This window comes from Hemicordylus capensis, chromosome 1 (genome assembly GCF_027244095.1).
Source record: "Hemicordylus capensis ecotype Gifberg chromosome 1, rHemCap1.1.pri, whole genome shotgun sequence".
NCBI classification, from domain to species: domain Eukaryota; kingdom Metazoa; phylum Chordata; class Lepidosauria; order Squamata; family Cordylidae; genus Hemicordylus; species Hemicordylus capensis.
The window spans coordinates 240,008,225-240,030,934 of record NC_069657.1 but is presented as its reverse complement, the minus strand read 5'-3'; the positions used below and the strand labels follow the sequence as shown (position 1 = coordinate 240,030,934).

The window sequence follows — 22,710 nt, the reverse complement described above, 5'->3', positions numbered from 1 at the left end:
TCACCTAGGAGACTGGCTGGTTCTTCCCCGCCTAAAGCCTCCTCCACTTACTAGTAAAGAGTGTAAGACTTCACAGTCTTGTGAAGGCCCACTTGTCATTTTAATTTCAATGGGACTTCTTTGAGTAAATTTAGTTAGGCTGTTAACCAGTAGATTTTAGCTACAGAGCCTTGCTGCATTCTGTCTCACTGAGTGGTTTGGTCACTTAGAACGAATGCTGATTAATGGACAGCCAAGGTTGACAAGATCAGATAGGTCTGCAGGATCAGCTAAATGTCTGTCTAGTCCTGTTGCCAAAAGTGAACAATCAGATGCCTCCAGGAAGCCCACAAGCTGGGCATGAAGGCAACAGGCCCCGCCCCTGCTATTTGTCTCTAACATTTAGGGTGTTCCCAATGTCATGAATCTTGTTTTCGGTGGCTGACATCCTGATTAACAGTACACTTATGGAAGAACATTGTGCTTGCACAAGGATGCTGTGCAGGTGAATTTCACTATTGAAGGAATTCAATAGACTAGTGTTTCACTAGTGTAATGCGTGTGCTAATTAAGAACATAGTGTTGTTCCACATCATCATTGTACAACGACTGTTCCATAAGACTAATTGCAGAGCCTTGTAGCACAACTTTGACTATCTCTTGGAGAAGGTCTTCTATTAGCAGTTGTGAAACATCACAGAGCATCATTGCTTTGCACAGCTCTGCAACCTTGCATGAGTGCAACTTTGTTCATTGCTCAAGTGCAGCATTAATCAAGATGTCAGCTAGTTTCTGTTCCTTGCTCCTTGAAACTGGCCTTGATACTCCTAACTCCTAACAACTTCTGTGAGTATTCTGTTGAATGGAACCAATTTGTCTCAGTAGAAGTTGCAGTATTTTTCACCATTTCCCCATCCGTCGGCTGGATCTCTTCTATCCCTTCTTTCAAGTAGGGATATGCAAATTGATTTGGGTACAAATCGATTTGTACCCGAATCTAGCTGATTCGGGTGATTTGGAGACAAAACAAATCACCCCGTGGTCCATTGGCTAGATTCAAATACAAATCGAATTGCTCCTGATTCAGTTTGAATCGCTTTGAGATTTGGATCCATCCTAATATTTCCCCAAGATTCCCAGCTTTCAATTAAAAAAACCCCTAAGCTCTAGCCCTTGTAGAAGTGAAGTTATGGAGCAAAATGTGTGGTCACTATTTTTCAAGTGTTTGGATTCTTTGGTCTATAATACTTTCCCTCAATTGAATCCCCTATGAGGATTGATTATACACTTTCATTCTTCTATTCATTTTATTCATGCTCTTGGGAACAGAATGTTGTGAGTTGGCAGCACTTGACTGGAGATAATTGAACTGGTTCCTCCCAGCCACAGTCACAGCGCCTGGTGAGGCAGGGCAGTTAGGTCATACAGCTGTGGGACTCAGATGTGCCTGGAGTTTGGCGTGGCTGAGGAGGGTAGCATGGGCAATACTCTTCTGGGTAAGGCCCTGCATTTGGATCTTATGAATGGACTGGCTGGTGTTTTGATGGCATCCATGTGCCCTTCAGATCAGAATTTCTTCAGAGAAGCTTCTGTTTTCTTGCTGAATAGTGGTAGTTCACCTGTGAAATGATTAAGTTAGGAGATTATCATCTTATCATGAAGCTTTCCAGCTGTGAAATATCTGTGTGCCAAAAGAGCCTGATTAAAAGGGGGTTATTAAAAGAATAAAAATAGTTTGCTCAGCAGTAGATCAGACACGGACTTTGGGAAAGTGTGCATTTAAAATTGCAGCTGTCTCAGGTTGGATGGATTTGATGAGGAAGAAGAATGCTGAGTTGTTCATTGCTGGAAAACATTCTTGCTCACCCAGTAGGAGAAAGGGTGCAAAATGTATTTAAATCTAAGCATAGTCTAAAAGTCCCCAACCACTTGGTCAATTGGTCTGTACCGGTGCGGGAGCAAAAAGAGGCGATGATCAAGCATAAGTTATTTTACACAAAGTGCTGAAGGCAGAATCCACATTTACAATAATATAAATCATGATGGAAGTTTATAAAATGATAAATGGTGTGGAGAAAATGGAGACAGTGTTCTTCCACTCTCATAACACAAGAATTCAGGGTCATCCAGTGAAATTTACTGGTAGGAGATACAGGATGGGCAAAAAGAAAATACTTTTTCATACAGCATCTTATTCACACTGGGTTTGCTCCCACAAGATGTGATGAATGGATGGCCAGTGGCTTTGATTATTTTAAAAGGGGAGAAACAAATTCATGGAGGCTAGGCCTATCAAATGGCTACTAGTCATGTTAGGGAAATAGAACACCCATCCTGAGGTGGCTTCACTGGTTACCAGCCCATTTCTGGGCTAGATTCAAGGTGCTGGTCTCGACCTTTAAAACCCTAAATGGCTTGTGACCGGAGCACCTGTAGGACTGTATTTGCCCATATGAGCCTGCCAGGGCCCTCAATTTGGCATCTCAGGCCTTGCTCTTGGCCCCGCCACCCACAGAGATCCAGCTGGCAGGGACTAGAGACAGGCCCTTTTCGGTGGTGGCTCCTTTGCGACTTTGGAAAGCTCTCCTGGAAGAGCTCCGCCACGCTCCCTCCCTCAGTGTTTTTTAAGACAACTGAAGACACATCTTTTTAGAGTGGCTTTTTAATATTTTATCCACTGCTTATACCTGGCAGGTTTCTTAGTGTTTATATGTTTGTTGATAACTTTTAATTTAAAGTTTTAAAAATGTGTCATTTAAATTGTGGTATTAGCCAGGTCTTTTAACTTTTTAATTCTATTTTTTTTAATTCTATATTGTATCTATGTAAGTCACCCCGAGCTGTAGTGCACTGGAGAGGTGGGGTATATATATATTAAACAAACAAATTCAGAGGCATGCTTGATGGCTTCCTAGAGGGATCTGGTAGACAACTGTTTGAGAGAGGATGCTGGACAAGATGGACCCTGTGTCTAATGCAGCAAGGCTCTACTTCCACTCTTCTTACTAAGACAAGTAGTCTAACTTCAGGTAATTAAATGAGAAATTGTGAGGATTGAAATCCCCACAACTGCAGGAGGTTTTCAGGCAAGGTGATGTATAATTCAAGAAATGAACCACAAGACAATTAAACTGAACAAGACATCAGACACAACACTAGTAATGAAGAGACTCAGATGACAAATATATTGTAATGAAGTATTAAGTCAGACAGCACCAGTGGAACAAAATGAAATAATTCAAGGATTACAATTAAATTTCAAAATTAGCAAAATATGAATAGGTTTCAGAATGGTTTAGGGAAAACAACAAATTAAAATGATTGTCAATGAGCAATTTCTAAAATTGATAAATCCCAACGATTCCAATGGATCAAATAAAGGAAAGAGTGTGGTTCTGTTCTGATCCAAGAGAAATCCAATTGGCATATCAGCTTTCCTTTTTGTAATTCCGTCTTCATGTTGTTAACTTTCCCTGTGTGAAGAGACTATGACATGGGGCCCTTGCAAGCCAGCTAGCCAGCCGCTATGTACTTTTTGAGTTGGTATAAGCCCCTTTCTGCCACTGCTGAAAGCATGCACATGGGATTAGTACCAGATCCATGAGAGCATTCGAGCAAGCATTCCATGCCAATGCATTCAGTAGCCTTGCCGCCACTCAGTCTACAAGTACAGTATTTGTTGCCAGGGGCGTATCTAGGGTGAGGCAGGCAGGGCACGGATGCTCAAATGGCCTCTGCGAGGCCCTAGGCCACGCCAGGCCTCACAGAGGCCATTTGAGCATTGCAGTGGCCATTTTGTTTTCAGCAGCCATTTAAACATATATATATAGAGAGAGAGACAGATAGATATAGATATAGATATAGATATAGATATAGATATAGATATAGATAAAAATAGCCACCACACATGCTCAAATGGTCCCTGCGAGGCCCTAGGCCTCGCCAGGCCTCACAGACGCCATTTGAGCATGCGTTGCAGCCTCCAAAATGGCCACCACGCCAATCTTTGCAGGCCCGAATAGGCCTGAAAATCAGCCTGGGACAGGCTGTGGCGGTGAATTAAGAGGCCAGCAGGGGGAGGGGGAATGGCGAGTTTGTCTTTGAATCAGTGTGAAATCCTTAGTATTAAGGCTCACTGGGAGTTTCAGAAAGACAGTTAAAATGAGAGAAAGAGAGCAAGAAATACTAGAATCTATTCCAAGCAGTGACACAGTTTACTCTGCATATCCTTTAATTATTTTCAGAGTATTTGGGAAAAGTCAAATTCTCCATTTATTTTTAAAACTTATGTAATAGTGATGCTACAATTCATAGTAGAGAATTAGACAGGCACTTCTGTTTAGTTTTCCAAGTACACCTCCACATAGTATTTGGGTATTTCATGAGCCCCAGCATACTGAAATTTGTCGTTTTCCAGCATATTTTGGTCTGGCTACATCCACTGCTAAATAGTTTTTGAAATATTAAAAGATGAACGAGCTTGACTTGTATTTTCAGCTGATATTATGCTAAAATTATCTGAAAGATGGGTGTCAGATGTTTGGACAGGGGGCGCAATTTCAGTGCTTGCACTAGGCGCTATTTCCCCTAGATACTCCTTTGTTTGTTGCTGGAGGCAGATGCTGTACTGTGGGAGAGAACTTCATGACAGAACTCTGGGTGTTTAATGCTGTACTCATGGACAGCATGGAGCCTGGGCTACTTTGGCATGGGGGCAGAGCTTGCTGGAATGCTTTCATGGATGCTATGCCTGGGTATAGCATCCACAGTTTGGTAATGACTGAGCAGTTCCTATGTCACATAACAAACTGTACTAAATTCTCATCTCAACATTCTCATCTTAACTAGGTGGCACTGTGTGGGGAGAAGGGGAAGGTTTGGAAAGATAAAATAAAAGTTAGTTTCTGTTTCAGCTCAAGATGGTTTCCAGGCTCTTTGCTATCTCCGCAGTTACTATGACTAACAGTATTACATGCTTATTTACAAACATGTGTATTTAATGGATTTATTGCCATTCATAAACCATCTTGCAAAAATAAACCAAGCTTGCCAAATAGGATTACATTTTTATACTTAATACATCTGTCTGCTTGTTATTTAACTGTAGAGCTTCATATCAGGTTTGTTGTATATTTTAAATACCAGAGTATGGTCCGAAAGGTCTGGGTCTGGTCAGTCTCTGGATGGGAGATTGTTTTGAAACCCTATGTATAGTGCCTGGAGTTCACGGCACGAAAAGTGGCTTATAAATGTAATAAATAAATGAATTCCTTATAGCAATGTCTTCCTTCTTTTAAACATATCAATAGGAAGTCAAGGTATACGGCAAAGGAAATCCAATCAAAATCATAGCTGTGGACAGTGGACTGAAGCACAATGCTATCCGTTTGTTAGTAAAGGTAAGTCTGGCTTAAATAGCATTCTCTTTTAATGGAGAATGGCTTAAATAGCATTCTCTTTTAATGGAGAATGGCTTAAATAGCATTCTCTTTTATGGAACCATAAATTTTGCTTTGAACATGTGTGAAGCTTTTCACATAGGATTTCTGAAGCCCTTTAACTTGCATCTCCTCTGGAATGGAGGGTGTGTGTTCACATATTGACTAGATTTATCCCGAAGTCCCTGCAGGTAATCAGGGAGCAGTTTACACACAATTTGTGTTGGTTTTTTGAGACAACTTCGAGTTCACAGTAAAGCTTCCCCATAAACCTGTGGTTAAACCTGCTGTGCATAAAAGCCCCAGCTGAGTGAGAGGCTCTTGCTTGCTTGTTTATCTGAGTTTTCATCCCCGTTGTGAGTGAAGCTGGGGCAGTGGCACTGAACATGAGAAGGGGGATAAGGGGAGCTTGGATACCCATGCCCATTATAGCTTCTCATTGTGTGATATATTATCTTGAAAAAATACACTTTTTCAAGATAAGGATGTATAAAGATGGGAGATCCTCTGAATGTATGTAGAGAATACATTCACCTTGCCCATGTAGACCAATGGTAATGAAGAAGCCCCCAAATACAGCAGAAGTATTCCCAACATATCCCATAGTTCCTTACAGTGTATTTATACCTCATTTGACCCTTAGAACAACCTTGTGTGGGTGGTTCAGTTGAATGATAGTAACATGCTGGTAGCCACTGGTTATTGTGTTGATGGCCATTGGTTTAGATGGTTTGGGGCGCTGGACAAAAGTCATGGAAGATGGATCTTTCAAAGGTTAATAGACACCATAACTAAATGGAAACTTCGTGTTCAGAGGAAGGAAGTACCAGTTGGGCAGGGCTCTTTGAGGCTATCCAATGAGCTTCAGTGAAGAGCAGGGATATTAATTTGGACTCCCATATTCAGATTCATTTTTGAATCTTATTGGGCTGCATGGTTTGGCCTAATTATGTCTGGATGACTATTCAATTCAATTCAGTTTATTACAATCAAAGATCAGCACACAGATCAAATCCAGATACAAGAGTCCCCAATAGTTAACATCAATACCAGTGCATGCGTATATATATGTAAACATACACATAAAATATAAAATGAAGAACTATTACATAAAATGTAAAATGGAATAAGATAACAAAATAAAAACAAAAAGAATTAAGAATCTGTATTAACCATCTCCGACATGCCGTATGCGGGTCTTAATCACAGCTGTACAGAGTTTGGCCACTAGGGGTGTGCATGGAACCGCCAACTGTGGTCCGGCACTGGGGGGGGGGTTCTTTAAGAGTGGTGGGAGGGTTTACTTACCCCTCCCGCCGCTTTCCCGCTTGGCACCCGTAATCTTTAGAATAATTGGGGCGGCAGGACACCAGCCGCCCCCCCCCGCCCCCCCGCGACTGGATTAGGGGCCAAATCGGCCCAAACTACTGCCACCGCCGCCGCCAACCACCCACCCAACCGCCCAACACAAGGCCCGATTTCGGGCCAAGGAAGCCACCCCCCACACGGCCGATGACAGGCTGAATCGGCCCAAACTACAGCCGCCGCGGGAGCTCTGTTTGCGAGCTCCTCTCCTTTTTTAATTGTGGGGCCCTGATCGGCCCAACCGACGCGGGCCTTGTTGTGGTGAGGACTCGGGCGGCTGGGAGGGCGGGCGGCCGACCGGCCGCGGCGGCTGTAGTTTGGGCCGATTCGGCCCGTCATCGGCCGTGTGGGGGGTGGCTTCCTTGGCCCGAAATCGGGCCTTGTGTTGGGCGGTTGGATGGGTGGTTGGCGGCGGCAGCCGCGGTAGTAGTTTGGGCCGATTTGGCCCCTAATCCGGTCGTGGGGGGGGGGGGGCGGCGGGGGCAGCTGGTGTCCTGCCGCCCCAATTATTCTAAAGATTACAGGCGCCAAGCGGGGAAAGCGGCGGGAGGGGTAAGTAAACCCTCCTGCCGCTCTTAAAGAAACCCCCCCTCCAGAACCGGACCGCCCAGGTCCGGACCGCTCTGGACCGGTCCGGAGGCTTTTTAAATGGCCTTCGGACCGGTCCGGGCCCATCCCTATTGGCCACCAGATGCGAGACGTTGGAATACGTATCAGAAATAAATAGGAGTGTGCATGGAACCGGCTGGCCCGGTTTGGTTCGAGTCCATACTGGACTTGAACCAGACCGGCCAAGTTCAGTCTGGCCCCCATCGAACCCCCGAACTGGGAAAAACAAAGTGGCCACCACGCATGCGCAAATGACCTCTGCGAGGCCGTGGGCTATGCTAGGCCTCACAGAGGCCATTTATGCATGCACGGTGGTGGCTAAAATGGCCACCGTGCACAGTTACGGAGGCCCAAAAGGGAACCCGTGGAACCCCCCCCCCGTGGCCTACAGGAAGCCCCCCCCAAGGGTTACAGGTATTTTGATTTTATTTAAAAAAAAATTTTTTTTAATTGATTGTTCCGCAGACTTGTCCAGAGGTTTAGTTCCAGTCTGGACAGAACCGGGATGGGGTTCGGTTTGATCCCGAACCTCCAGACCCAATCCCTGAACCTCCGGACCAGTCTGCACATCCCTAGAAAGAAATAAGTTTATATAAAACTCATCAGAATTATTTGGATATCTTAAAACAAGAAGGGCAATAAGTCTAAGATGCCGATCAAGATAAAATGAGCAATACAGGAACACATGACCTACTGTTTCAACATTGCCATTCCCACAAGGACACAATCTCTCCAAAAAAGGAACCCTCCTAAATCTACCCTCTAATACTACAGAGGGTAACACATCCATCCGGGCTAGCGTCAGGGCTCTTCTGTGGGTTGGATATGTCAGATTATACAGATAGTTGGCTGGTTTTTGCTAGGGTTTAACTGCTCCTAACCACCTGTAACTTGATGCCCGACCTAAATCTATCTGGTGTCCCACATCGATAATACACTGCTTAAGAATCACTCTGGCATTATCATAGCCCAGGGGGAGTAGAAATTCTTTTGACAGGCCATATACTTTTAATTTGTCAGTGATTAAGAGGACAATCATTGGACAATCAGAGGGGTGTTCATCCTTAAAGATTAAGGGATCTAAGCTCTGAGACTTTGGAATGCCCTTCCTGCTGACATAAGACTCTCCCCATCTCTAGCGGTTTTTAAAAGATCTTTGAAGACTCATTTTTTTAACCAGGCCTTTTAGCTTTTGTAATTTTAAATATTGTAAATTGTTTTCATTTTAGGCAGTTTTTTGAGTTTTAATTGATTTTAATGTTTTATGTATTTGTATTCTTTTATGATTGTGAACCGCCCCAAGAGTTTGGTTTGGGGCGGTATATAAATGTATTAAATAATAATAAATAATAAGCCAGAAGGGGAAACAATCAATTCCAGCCAGAAGTTGAAAATATAAATCTAGGCAGAGGACTCCAAGTTTAACAAACCAGCTTCCAATCACTGTTTGACATTTGACACACAACAGGGGGTTGACCCCACCCCCACTTTGGGAAATTTGGACTGGATCCTTTCAAGTGGACAAAAGTCACAATATATGCAAATCTGTGAGCCATAAAGAAGCTGCGAGATTACCTTAGTTTGAAATACCTTAATGGCAGCTGGAACATATCTGCCCCCTGCCGAAAAGAAGAATCTCAAAAATCGCAGTAGTAGACCTCAGGGCGTTTGTTACAATGGCCTTAGTTTGCTCTTCCCAGCTACCTGTCGCCTGGAAGATGACCCCCCAAATATTTATATTGCAATGTCCGTGCTACATCAACTCCGTTAATTTGCCATTTATGCATAATAGGTTTCTTGGCAAACTTTATTACCTTAGTCTTCTGGTAATTGATAGAGTGCAAGATTTCATGACAATAGTCAGCCCAAACTCTCAGCATTTCCCTCATCCCCACCGGAGATTGTGACAGAAGCATGACATCATCTGCATAGAGAAGGATAGCTAGATGTCTACTGCTCAGTTTCAGTGGGTGAAATTCCAAATTAGCAAGTCTCTCCACCATATCATTAATATAGACGTTAAACAGTAGTGGGGCTACTATACAGCCCTGCTGGACCCCTTTTTCCACTCTAATGGGGTTTGTTAAGTGTCCCTGTGGATTGCAGGGCACTCTTAGGTGAGAGCCCCTATTAAGATTTTTCGTTAGCAGAAGTAACCTTCAGTCGATTTATGAATTTGATAATTTCCCCCATGATCAGTCATGAGAGATATGATCGAAGGCTGCCTTGAAATCAACAAAGGCGGCATACAGTGCACCCTTCGGCTTGTTCTTATACTTGTGTATTAGATGCCTGGTCTGGATGACTAAATGCCTCCCACTTTATTGCCTGATATCTTTTGTCCGTCTCCTTTTGTTTTCTTGTCAGAGAGGTGCTGAGGTGCATCTGGTTCCTTGGAATCATGATTTTACCAGGATGGACTATGATGGGCTTTTCATTTCTGGTGGTCCTGGGGACCCAACCCAAGCACAAGAGCTAATTGAGAATGTCAGGAAGGTAAAGAATATATATACTGGAATACATCTCTCATTCAAAGTGCTGTTGACCTGCAAGTGATATTTCCCATTCTGCAACTTATAACTTGATGATGTGTGTGTGCTTTAAATTATTAAATTTAAATTCAGTTATCTCCTAGTGGAAAAAAACTTCCAGGTTATTAGGATTGCTTTCTCTGTATCTGTGGGCCTTTAACATTTGAATAGATTAGAGAAGCAATCGTGCATATTTTCTTCACCAAGGGCAGCTTTTCTCTTCACTATAGAGGAAAAAAAGTTGCATTGGTGGAATTTCTCTCTGTCCAGATATTAAGTGTGCATGATTCATTGTTTTGAAGAAGTTAGCAATCTGATTTTAAAATAAATTGGTTTTTTAAAAATAAAGAAATAAAAAGTAAGTATAAAACACTGAATAAAAGTGCAAAAGTGTATTTTTATCTTGGCAAGTAAGCAAAAATTGATTTGCATAGAACCAAATTCTTACCATTGTTAATAGCGATCTTTTCCCACCCAGGTTCTAGAGAGTGATCGCCAGGAGCCTTTGTTTGGAATCGGTCTGGGGAATCTAATCACTGGTGTGGCAGCCGGGGCTTCATCCTTCAAAATGTCCATGGCTAACAGGTACGGTGACACTCCTGCTTTACCCAAATCTGCATGTGTGACCAGAGCATATCCAAGAACCAAGATACATGATTATTTCTTTTCCCTTCATCCCACACCAATCCCCGTCTCAGTTCTGTTTGTTGAATTGGAAATGGCCCAAATCGAGCATATTTAATAGAAGCAAGGTGTATGCAGTGCCATGACTGTTACAGTAGCAATATACTGATTGTGTTTAATTGGGGTGAATCAAGCCGTCCTGCAGAGGGAAGGATGTTGCCTTCCCTCCTCACTTCAAGTCTGAGTATCAGGCCCACACTAGAATGCCTCGGTTTAGTTCTTGGGTTCTCAGTCTTGAGTCCCCAAATATTGTCAGTTCACAACTCCCATCTTACATAGCCACAACAGCCTTTGGGCATTCCGTCTGGGGTTGATGGGAATTGTAGTGCAACAACATCTGGGGACTCAAAGTTGAGAACTCTGGTTGAGTTGCTTGGCTAAAGGGTGTCAGTCAAGGTGGTGGAGAGAGGCCCTGCAGACCTAAATCGAAGCACCACAATTGCTATGGGAACAGAAGGGCAGGACTGGTTGAGGAGAAACATGGAAAATATATTAACTCTGGACCTTTTGGAATCACACAGGCTGAACATCTAAAATGAATGTGCAGTTCAGTGAGAGAAAGTGTGCAATCAGGTCACCTGCAGAACAAAGCTGAAGAACATAATTTGGTCAGCCTCGAGGCATTAAAAATATTTTGCAATGTTTTTATGCTTGCACATTTAGTCCTATGTACTAGGACTAAATGTACTATGTACACCTTAAGTGGCGCAGCAGGGAAATGCTTGACTAACAAGCATTAGGTTGCTGGTTCAAATCCCCGCTGGTACTATATTGGGCAGCAGCGATCTAGGAAGATGCTGAAAGGCATCGTCTCATACTGCGTGGGAGGAGGCAATGGTAAACCCCTTCTGTATTGTACCAGAGAAAATCAGAGGGCTCTGTGGGTGCCAGGAGTTGAAATCGACTTGACAGCACACTTTACACTTTACTAGGAGCAAAAGGGTAGGTGAATAACTTACATATCTATATGGGGAAAAGAATCTTTCCCCCTGCACTTGCTACATCTTCATTCTGGCCAAGAAGATTGCAGAACCACTAATTTTACTTGGTCCTATATAGTTTGTTTTCATTATTGGCACAATTGTAAGACACCACCTGTTAAAAGGGTGGTTCCCTAGCTGTTATAGTGACCCTCCCTAAGTCTAGCAGAAACTCCCACACACACCCCGCCGGCCATCACTGTAACCTTTTCCCTCATCCTCTGGCATAACAGAGTAATGAATTGCAGCATATTCCTTTTGCTTGCTCCTGCATATTATTAATGGTGGTCTTCTTCCCCTGCCCTTCACCCCCCCCACTCCCTCCCCAAACCATCCCTTCTTTCCCACTCTCCATTTGCCTGTCTCTCTCTTTAGAGGGCAGAACCAACCAGTTGTGAACATGATAAATGGACAGGCTTTCATTACTGCTCAGAATCATGGCTATGCGATTGACAGCAACTCCCTCCCTCCTGGCTGGAAGCCTCTATTTGTGAATGCGAATGATCAAACAAATGAGGTAAAACTCCCTCTCTCTGGGTACCTGTGAAGAATTTGATGAGACAGGCAAGATGAGCTGTCCTCTGCTCAGTTTCACCAAATAACTTACTTGCATCTGTTTTACTTAGAATGTCACCCTGGTGAATGCATATGCAGTTCCTCCCACTTTTCACTGAACAGTTTTTCTTTGATTAATTACTGGACTATTGGCTGGAGTTGTTCCATATATAGATAGGAAAACAATAGGTTTATTGGGACCAACCACAAACAACAACATAGTATTTAAGCTTTTAAGTTTACCAGAACTCTTCAAGCCAGATACGAAGCAAAAAGTGTGTGTGGGGAGGGGGGGCGGGGGAGAGTTGAGAGACAAAGATGTTGTTTGGCATGATGGAACCCCTAGCCTGCAGTCGGTAATAGTCAAGGTGGTTTGGAGGAGATGTTTTGCAGACCAGATTAGTTTAGATTGTGCCTAGTGTAAAGAGAGGCTGCAGCAAGGTATGCTTGCTGCCTGGTATAAATAAGCAATGGCTACTCTCCATTTGAAAATGGGCATGCCAGTTGTTATTCAAATCTGCTTCTCTTTCATGGGTCCCTTGTAATCTCATGGGTCCCTTGTAAGGCAGAGAGCAGAAATAAGATAAATAGGCTAGTCCTTATATTCACTAAGCTGGAGTTGAATTTTAATTTCTCTCAATTCCTAGGTGTGCTATGTATTGAGTCAAAGAAGCCAGATTGGGTAGCATTACCTAGAGCAGGGATTCTCAACATTGGGTCCCCAGAAGTTATTGGACTTCAACTCCCATAATCCCCAGCTCCAGTGGCATTTAGTTGGGGATTATGGAAGTCCAATAACATCTGGGGACCCAACGTTGAGAATCCCTGACCTAGAGGGTGTGTTTTTCTCCCTTAGTCAAAGTCCCATAATTGTGGGCGATAGAAGAATTTGGTGCTTCGCCTGTTATCTGGTGAGGGTGCAGATTCATAATTATGGTTACCCCATGTGCTGTCTTTTGATCAACTGCAATGCTACCATCCTTCAGGAATGTGAGTTACAGGTGTCAGTTTTCCTAGGGATGTTTCTTCGAACAGGCTGAAAATATACCATCCCAGCTGGATTGGTTATTTGTCTCTTCTCCACATCCATGTGCCGCCCCTGCAATGAGGTCACCGGGCTGGGAATATCTGCATCGCCCTGCAGGATCCCCAGAATCCACCCTTCTGATCTACAATTATTAATTGCACAATACATGCATTCCCTAGAATTATCTGCAGGGAGATTCTGTTGAAAAAGAGTTTTTTTAAAAGTCAAGAATAGTGAATGCTTTAAGACAATGCCTTCAACATGAAAAAATAAGCCAAACTTGGTGCAGCCTTGGAACTAGTCCTCACACTGGCCAGCTAAGGGCTCCAGGGGCGTAGCAAGGTTGGAGTGGGCCCAGAGACAAGATTTTAAAATGGGCCACCCCTCGCTGAAGCTCAGCTCATGAAGTAAAGAAATCTTAAATGAAGCTGAACAGTGGTAACAAAAAGCATAGTAAATTTTATATATAGAACATCATCCTAAGTTATTTTTTTAAAGGTTTTGTAAATTGTGGACGATGCAAGTCATTTAATGGTACTAGAGAAAGACATGCTGTTCTGGTAGCTCCAAGTCTTAATATTCACATCAATTTTGGAGGATGAATACAACAGAAGGAAGCCCGGGTAGGTGCGTGGTGAGGGGGGTCAGTCATGTGACTTGCCTCTGCCCCCCCCAAGACAGTAGGCCCCCAGACAACAGTCTCCCCTTGCCCTATTATAGTTACGCCCCTGAAGGGCTCTAAGAAATACTAGAGCACAGCAGCCCTTGTAGAACTGCTGTACTAGGGGGATACCTAGGATGCAGTCTCTAGTGCTCAGGAAGATGATGCCTTCCCCCCAGATCCCTAAATGGTTCCACTTTGGTGATGATGACTCTTAAATACTGCAGTGGCAGAGGCTGTTCCCACATGCAGCCTAACCTCGGCTAGGGACGCCCAGCCTGTGTTAGGCTGAGCATGAGAACTGCTGGGATTGGGCCCGTTTGTAGTGGGCCAGCGCCACTTAGCCCGGCTTTTTCTCCTGGCTGCTAGTTGATGTTAAAGGAGCAAATGCTCCTTTAGTCTGGGCTACTTGCTCGTGTGTGAGCTGGGCTGCTTCCAACCTGGCCACACACAGAGACAGGTGCTCTGTGCCTAGAGACAGGTGCTCTATGTCTCTTAGGAGAATCCCCCAATGCATTGTGTGCATCACGCGGTGCATTGTGGGATCTCCGGGGGCCAGGACCTTGAGTCCCAACCTCTGTTTACTTGCACTGCTGGGAACAGTGTGGAGAGCCATCCATGCTGGTCTCAGCAGTGCTGGTTGTGTGGGCACGCATCTTGTGTGCTTTCGGGGCTACGAGCAGTCATTTGGGGGAAGGTAGGTTGAACCCTGCCTCTCCCCAAGACTGCCTGACCGTGTGCATGAGGTTGTGTGAACAGCCCCACGGGGTGTATGTGACCCTCCTCCCAGCCTTTCTTTCCCAGGAGACTTTTCTTTTTCTTTTCTTTTTCTTTTCTTTTTCTTTTCTTTTCCTTTTTCCTTTCCTTTTTCCTTTCCTTTTCCTTCTTTTCTTTTTCTTTTCTTGAAAAAACTATTAATAGGAAAGTTTATTTTTTTTAAAAAGCCCACATATTTAAAAAATGTTCCTTGCATCTAGTACATTATTTACTTACGCACATGCTCTGCCATTTTTCACTTTTGACATGGATATATTTGCCTTTGGACTCTGTTTTGTATTCTTGCTATTCTGAAGAAATACCTACAGTAAATAAATATAGCAGCCAAACCTACCTCGCAGGGCTGATATGAGTGAAAAAATGGGGACGGGGAAAGAACCCTGAATGCTAGCCTGAGCTTCTTAGAGGAAGGGTGGGAAAGAAATATAATAATTAACAATAATATTTGGCTAGCTGGTCAGATTTAATGTAAGCCAGCTTCATCTGTTGTACTGCATTTAAATATGAATAAACATAAATGTAATGTTTATAGATGTAAATATATGCATGCACTCACTCACTCACTCACTCACTCACTGTACCGGATATAAGAGAGTGGGGTACATCTGCACTTGGAGTGGTCTAGGGGAGAGTTTAGCTTTCAGCATTCAACAATAATAGTTTCAGAAGAGAGCAGCAAAAGCTGTTATTTTCCTTCTGTGCTCTCCGTGGTGAACCTTTACTGCCATACTTTTCTTTATAGTGCCCGTATTAAATCTTAAAGAAGGGTAGCCTTTTTCTGTTAAGTGCTCAGAATTCAATAAGCACCATTTCAAAGCTCGTTCACAAGTCAGTGAATTACTCAGATGCTGTAGTATTCACCAAAGAGTGAGTTGCTCAGCAGTTTAATGGATAAAACACTGTCTGAAGACCTGGATTGTAATGACTTTCCAACTCGATCCTTAAATCATGCTAGTCCTTTAACCTTTATTGCTTGCAGGGTTTGCCAACAGTAGCACTTTGACAACTGATTGTCTTGTTCCAAACTCAAGCCACATTTTCTTTCTTTTAAAAATCCCTGCAGGGAATTATACACGAGACCAAACCGATTTTTACGGCTCAGTTCTATCCAGAAGCCAATCCGGGGCCAACAGACACAGAGGTACCTTGAAGAGATGAGCCTGATGAAACGCATTTAGATTTAGGACTGGCTGAAGGAATGTATGTGAAGTGTGAGATTGGCTGAACCGTTCAGTCCTAACAGAATGTTATGGAATAATGGTTCCTATTGGAACCACACCTTCCACAGTCTTGCTTGTATTCCGCCTTGCTTAGAATTAGGCCACTGGACTCTTGTCTTATAGGCTGCCGGTGGTGGAGCAGAGTGGTGGGAGAGTCCACAGCACTCAGCAGCATATGGATGCTGCTACTGATGGCAGGGGAGGCTCTGTGCATCCTAAGCACCGTGTCAGAGTATCTGCAACCTACTCCCTTTGGGTATTATGGGAGTGGCCTGTGGTTGCTCTGACACAGTGCTCAGGATGTACGAAGCCTCCCTTGCCATCCGTAGAAGTGTCATATGCTGTTGAGTGCCACGGAGCCAGCAAGATCACATCCCTCTAGGATGCATGATTGGCTGTGTGGAATGTAACCCAGTGTTAAAAAGAGAGAGGGGACTATCCACACATTGTAAGGCAGCAGTTTTAACAGCAGATAATCTTTGATCTAAAATGCACTGCAATCATCCAACATAGGGTTGGATGGCAGCACTCAATGCAAGATACATACAATGATTCACATGTCTCTTTAAAAGCAAACCAACTGGCCAGAGCCAGTCAACCGAGAAGATCATAAGATCATTGCTGGCTAAGGCAAAGGTGGGTCCATCTTATTTCCACCAATGGCCAGCCAGAAGCTCCTGGGAAGGCCACATGCAGGGTGTGAAGGCAGTGGGTTTGATTCCCATTAAGTTACTTATTCAGGTCTTAGTCCTTGCTAAGGTCTAAGTAACTTCTTCAGTTATCAACTTAATGGGACCCAAGAATCACGGTTGTGATTTTTTGGTATTAAACTGCGCAGTACAAATTGCATAAGTAGGATTGGGCCCACAAGTTTGTATGCATGATTTATGTAGATTAAAATGGTCTATAGCGCTGAAATCCAGCTGGCTTTATTCTTTAAGGGAGGACCTTTTCTCTTTCAGATACATTTTGAATACTTTCCCATTACTGAAGTTGTTGAATTATGCAAATAGATTCACATGCACACTTTCTTGTTCTCATGTTGAAAATGAAGCTTAATCCCCTGTCTGTGACTTCACATGGCAATCCCAGCTGCAATCTGTTGTATTGGGAGTCTGTGATTCAACCGCATCAGGGTGTATAACAACGAAAAGAGGGCATGCCTGCCCATACTTAGAAACTGTTGCATTTTTAATTTCTGCTTAATGGTTTTCATGGTTAATTAAAAATTGAATGGAACTTACCAGTGGTAAGACCTTTCTGTGCCAAATGGGACAATCTGGAACGTTACAAAGGAACTTGCAGGTTTCTTTTTAGTTGGTTATGTAGACATACAGTATGTTCTTTTATGGATACCTGTTATAAAGGGCTAGAAAGCCAAGCATGCATGTAGGATGTGTAGATTGTAATAACCCTAAGTGTGGAACGCGGTCCGATCGCAGTTAGGTATTGCAGTTTGGAACCTTTAAGCAAGTGGAAAGCAGGTCCTTACCTGCTCTCCGCTGCCCCTTCCAGCTTCCTGCTGGGGTGGTGCACATCCCCAAAAGTCCCACACAGTGCCAGCACGCACATGGCATCTGTGCATGTGCCGGTGCCATTTGCATGGTAAGCAACACCATGCCGACCACACAAATGGTGCCTGCACATGCGCAGACACCGTGTCCATGCTGGCACTGTCTGTGGCTTTGGGGGATGTGCGCCACCCCAGCAGGAAGCTGGAAGGGGCAGCAGAGAGCAGGTAAGGACCTGCTGTCCACTTGCTTAAAGGTTCTGGTCTGCAATACTGAACTGTACTCAAACCGTGTCTCTTTGCTCTTTGCATACTGGGATTCACTCAATACCTTTCTGCAGCATGAGAAAAATGTGGTAGCTGGAATCAGCATGGTATGTGAAGTTCCATTCGAAACAAGGAGGATTTGGCCCTTAATGGCCTTCTAAGGTCCCCCCCACCCGCATCTTTCTATAATGTGAATTTAGTCCTCTTTTAAATGCTGATGTGAATTTATTTACTTTCCCAGTTCTTATTTGATTCATTTATTTCACTGATCAAGAAGGGAAAGGGTACCAGCATTGCTTCGGTGCTGCCCAAGGCCACAGCTGCAACTTCGAGAGTTGAGGTCAGTTTATTAATGTGCTTTGTGTTTAGCCATCAGTCATAAAGGGACTGGAACTGTTATTGAAAGAGATGAGCAGAATTTGCTACACAGAACGGTTCATTGGGAATTTGCAGGACCAAAGCTCTTTAGAAAAGATGTCCTAATTTTGTTACTCATTATGGTTATATTGACTGTCACTTTACTTTGAAATATGTGTTTTGGAAGATTCAGTGTTCGTGCCTATCCATACACATCTGAGGTAGAATTTTGGATGTTTATTTAGTTTTGTAGCCTGGCCGATCCCTGAGGCTCAGGAAATGTTCCATTTCTTTATCCCATTTACAAAGAGCTTAATTTGAGCCAGTGCTCACAAGTGCTCAGTCTTACAGCCTGTTATAAAGTGCCAAGGCTGAGTTCTAGAATATGTGACTAAAAATAGAGTGTCACAACCAGCTGCACCATAGTTGAACGTATGGGGGAAGAATTTGCTGGTTAGAGGGTGTCACTCCCCAGATACTTGGAACTTGGCACATAATGCTTTAGAAATTAAGCACTCCCTGCGTTTTTCCTCATATCAGTCCTGTAAGGGATTGGTTACTGTTATGGCCACTTCATGAGCAGGGAACTGTCAGAGATGGAATGACTTGCCCAAGTCATCTGTGAGTCCATGGAGAAGAAGAAGGAGTAGAATTGGAATCAGGTCATAATCCCACTGCTGAAATATCTTTGGAATTCTGTAACTCATGAGTGCTTACATACAGGTGAAACTCGGAAAATTAGAATATCGTGCAAAAGTCCATTAATTTCAGTAATGCAAATTAAAAGGTGAAACTGATATATGAGACAGACGCATTACATGCAAAGCGAGATAAGTCAAGCCTTAATTTGTTATAATTGTGATGATCATGGCGTACAGCTCATGAAAACCCCAAATCCACAATCTCAGAAAATTAGAATATTACATGGAACCAAGAAGACAAGGATTGAAGAATAGAACAATATCGGACCTCTGAAAAGTATACAGTGTACTGTGCTTGATTGGCCAGCAAACTCGCCTGACCTGACTCTATAGAGAATCTATGGGGCATTGCCAAGAGAAGGATGAGAGACATGAGACCAAACAATGCCGAATTGCTGAAGGCCGCTAATGAAGCATCCTGGTCTTCCATAACACCTCATCAGTGCCACAGGCTGATAGCATCCATGCCACGCCGCATTGAGGCAGTAATTGCTGCAAAAGGGGCCCAAACCAAGTACTGAATACATATGCATGCTTATACTTTTCAGAGGTCCGCTATTGTTCTATTCTACAATCCTTGTCTTCTTGGTTCCATGTAATATTCTAATTTTCTGAGATTGTGGATTTGGGGTTTTCATGAGCTGTATGCCATGATCATCACAATTATAACAAATTAAGGCTTGACTTATCTCGCTTTGCATGTAATGTGTCTGTCTCATATATCAGTTTCACCTTTTAATTTGCATTACTGAAATTAATGGACTTTTGCATGATATTCTAATTTTCCGAGTTTCACCTGTATAAAACTTGCTACAAATAAAACTTGACTGTTTCCATTCTGGGATCCCCACCCCCACCCCATGGCTATAAATTCATATCATATCCTGCCACAGAGCATCTGGGCTTTGAACCAATAATATATATAACACACGAGCTGTGATCGACCACATTGGACCACACTTGCCTATAAGTTAATGTAGCAATAAACAACTTCATTGTACATGGCGCACAGTCATAATAGTATTTTACCAAATAAAGCTGAAATGGATTTGCTAAGCAGTCTTACCGCTTTAATCAGCTGATGAGTTGGAAAAATACTTGCTAGCAGCTTTTATGAAACGATATTTCCTTCACTGTAATGCCTCCGTTCTATGGAGTAAATTAAAGGGGCTCATTCTTCGGTATGAAGAGCTGTAGGCTTCTGGCACTGTATCTGGAGCTTTTGTGCCAAGCTACATCTTAGGCAGTTATACTGGGGGCGGGGGGGGGGACTCAATGGACACAGTAATCGAGTGGTAGAAAAGGTACCTGGCATTAGGTCCCTGATCATGCCTCTCTTGATGCATTTTAAGATTTCAAGGTAGTCTTTGAAATCTTAAAGTGATCCTTGAATTGATGTGAATGTTAATGTAAAACCTATACTCATGCATGCATGCATGCATGCATGCATTCATTCAAGTTATATCCTGCCCTTCCTAAAGTGGCTAAGGGCGGTTTACATTACAATAAAACATGCAATAAAACAATCATTTTTTAAAACAAAACAAAACATTTAAACCAGATTAAAATTAAAATTAACACTAAAGTAAAGTGTGCTGTCGAGTCGGTATCAACTCCTGGCGCCCACAGAGCCCTGTGGTTGTCTTTGGTAGAATACAGGAGGGGTTTACCATTGCTTCCTCCCATGCAGTATGAGATTATGCCTGTCAGGATCTTCCTATATCACTGCTGCCCAATATAGGTGTTTCCCATCATCTGGGAAACATACCAGCAGGGATTCGAACGGGCAACCTTTGGCTTGCTAGTCAAGTCATTTCCTGCTGTGCCATTAATTAATGCTAGATATCATTATAAGCCAGGCTTTAAAAGCTTTTAAAAGGGTCTTTAAGACTCTCCTGAAGGCCTCCAAGGAAGATAATCCTCTTATAGCCATGGGTAGTGTGGGTAGAATGCACATGTACATTACAAATGCCTCTCTGGATGTATGTGTCTGTGTGTGAACAGACAGGCATTCACATAAATGCATCCACTCTCATCAGTAACATAAGCTGATTTAAGACTCATGTAGGAAAATGCTCTCTATGTAATACATTGATGGATTTCCTAAATAGGTCTTCCTTTCCCTTTTGCTAAACATTTTTAAAATGTTTAAGGAGCCCAGAGTGGTGTACTACATGCATGTACTCCTCACAACAACCCTGTGAAGTAGGTTAGGCTGAGAGAAAAGTGACTGGGGCCCAGAGTCACCCAGCAAGTCTCATGGCTGAATGGGGAGTTGAACTCGGGTCTCCCCGGTCCTAGTCCAGCACTCTAACCACTACACCACGCTTGGTCCTTTTTAGTGCTAAAACTTAATAAACATTTAAAGTTTTAAATGATTTTAGTTGTCACCCGCCCGGAGACACAAGTTTTGGGTGGTATAGAAATATTATAAATAAATAAATAAATAAATAAATAAATAAACTAAAGGTATTTGCCAGGAAAGCCTAAATTTCGTACCAAGACAGCTTCCTAGCCTGCACTCATTCCATAAGCCAGTATAATGTGCTCTGCCTGCAACCTGAAATTTGTGTTTTTGCAAAATTGGGAGCGTCTTTATTTTTTTACCAGGAACAATATGAGTAGTGCTGAGTTGCATTGGGGAGGTGGGTGGGACAGCTCTGCAAAAACTTCACTAGACTTCAGTCAGTCAGTCAGTCTTTATTGTTACGGTCACCGACCAGAACAAATTTACTAGAATTAAAAGGTGAGCTCTTCTTGGGGGGCAATTTTTAAGGACCAATGTGAAAAGGTTGACAAGTGGTGGATTCTTAGATAGATCCCTGATTGACTAGGACCACACATGTAAGCAGTATGTGAAGCATTGCTCTCACTCAAATGGGCTTCATTTGTCCTTAGTGATGTCAAGCACATAGCCAAATCAGTTTAGCTATACAGTTTTGTGACTTCTTATCTTGCTTGGCTGGAATTCCTTGCGGAAGAATGTAACAGAGAGAGAAATAGCTTCCTCAGCAGCAGCAGAGGGGGAAAACAGTGAGGAAATAGTTGTTGCAAACACTTGGAAAGATTAAGGGCTTTTTGGTGGGGGTTTCAGTCTCCCAATATATCTACAATTGGGGTGAAAATCAAACCTGGAAAACATTTAGCTCCGCAAGAAGAGAGAGAACGAGAAGTAAACAAACAGGAAGGAGGGTAGATGAACACTTTTCTATCTGTAGAGGAACATGACTGGAGGGGAGGACATGAAAGGACAAACAAGCATGTGGGAACCCAGCTCTGGAGGTTCTTGCAGAAATTGTCTGTTCCTTTGCAGCATATACAGTCATCCCTCACCAACTGCAGGTTTCCCAATCGCAGTTTTAAGCATCCGTGACTGGGAAATTGTGGCAGATCTCGCCAACGCTGACCCAAGTATCTGTAGTTTGGTGAGATTTTTTGGCAATTTGGTTTTTGTTGTTGCAATTTGGGGGGCTTGGGGTGATTTTCAGGGGTTGGGGTGATTTTGGGGTTTCCCCTTCACTCTTCTTACTGACTCATGGCGATTTGGAGGGATTTCCCCCCTATTTTTAACTGTATTTTGCGGTCCTTTCATGACTGCGATTCCCCTAACCCCCTGTTTGCCATTGATTTCAATGGCTCACCAACTGTGAGGTTTTCCTGGAATGGAACCCTTGCGGTTGGTGAGGAATGACTGTATCCACTGCCGTGTGAATGACATATTCTAAACACTCAGATTCTGTACCAAACAGTACCAGCACTCCCTCCAATCAATTTCTCTTCAATGAGATATATACACGTGGCAAGTGTGCACCGAAACCAGGTTCAATCAATCAATCAATCAGTCTTTATTACAGTCATAGACCAGCATAAAGTATAAGGATGATTACATGTTAAAAGTGAGAGTAGATAAAAAGGGGATTACATATGGAATGGGAAACCAGGCACCAATGAATTGTGGCAAGAGTGTGTGTCTGCTGTTTTTCCTAGGCTATATTCCAGGAAGAGCTGCACAGTGACTTGCATCCTGAGCAGTGAGCCCCGAGAGGGAT

The 22,710-nt window shown here is 43.2% G+C and overlaps 1 protein-coding gene across 7 annotated transcripts in view; it reads left to right on the top strand.

Moving 5' to 3' along the window:
- LOC128340704 (carbamoyl-phosphate synthase [ammonia], mitochondrial-like) overlaps nucleotides 1-22,710 on the top strand; it is a 165,562-nt gene that overhangs the window by 9,493 nt on the left and 133,359 nt on the right. For all 7 annotated transcript variants that reach the window (XM_053286193.1, XM_053286190.1, XM_053286194.1 and 4 more), the window contains exons 3-8: nucleotides 5,289-5,378; nucleotides 9,759-9,887; nucleotides 10,401-10,507; nucleotides 11,962-12,103; nucleotides 15,670-15,747; nucleotides 17,845-17,943. In XM_053286193.1, coding sequence (XP_053142168.1) covers nucleotides 5,289-5,378; nucleotides 9,759-9,887; nucleotides 10,401-10,507; nucleotides 11,962-12,103; nucleotides 15,670-15,747; nucleotides 17,845-17,943 — 645 coding nt within the window. The remainder of the gene's footprint in view (nucleotides 1-5,288; nucleotides 5,379-9,758; nucleotides 9,888-10,400; nucleotides 10,508-11,961; nucleotides 12,104-15,669; nucleotides 15,748-17,844; nucleotides 17,944-22,710) is intronic.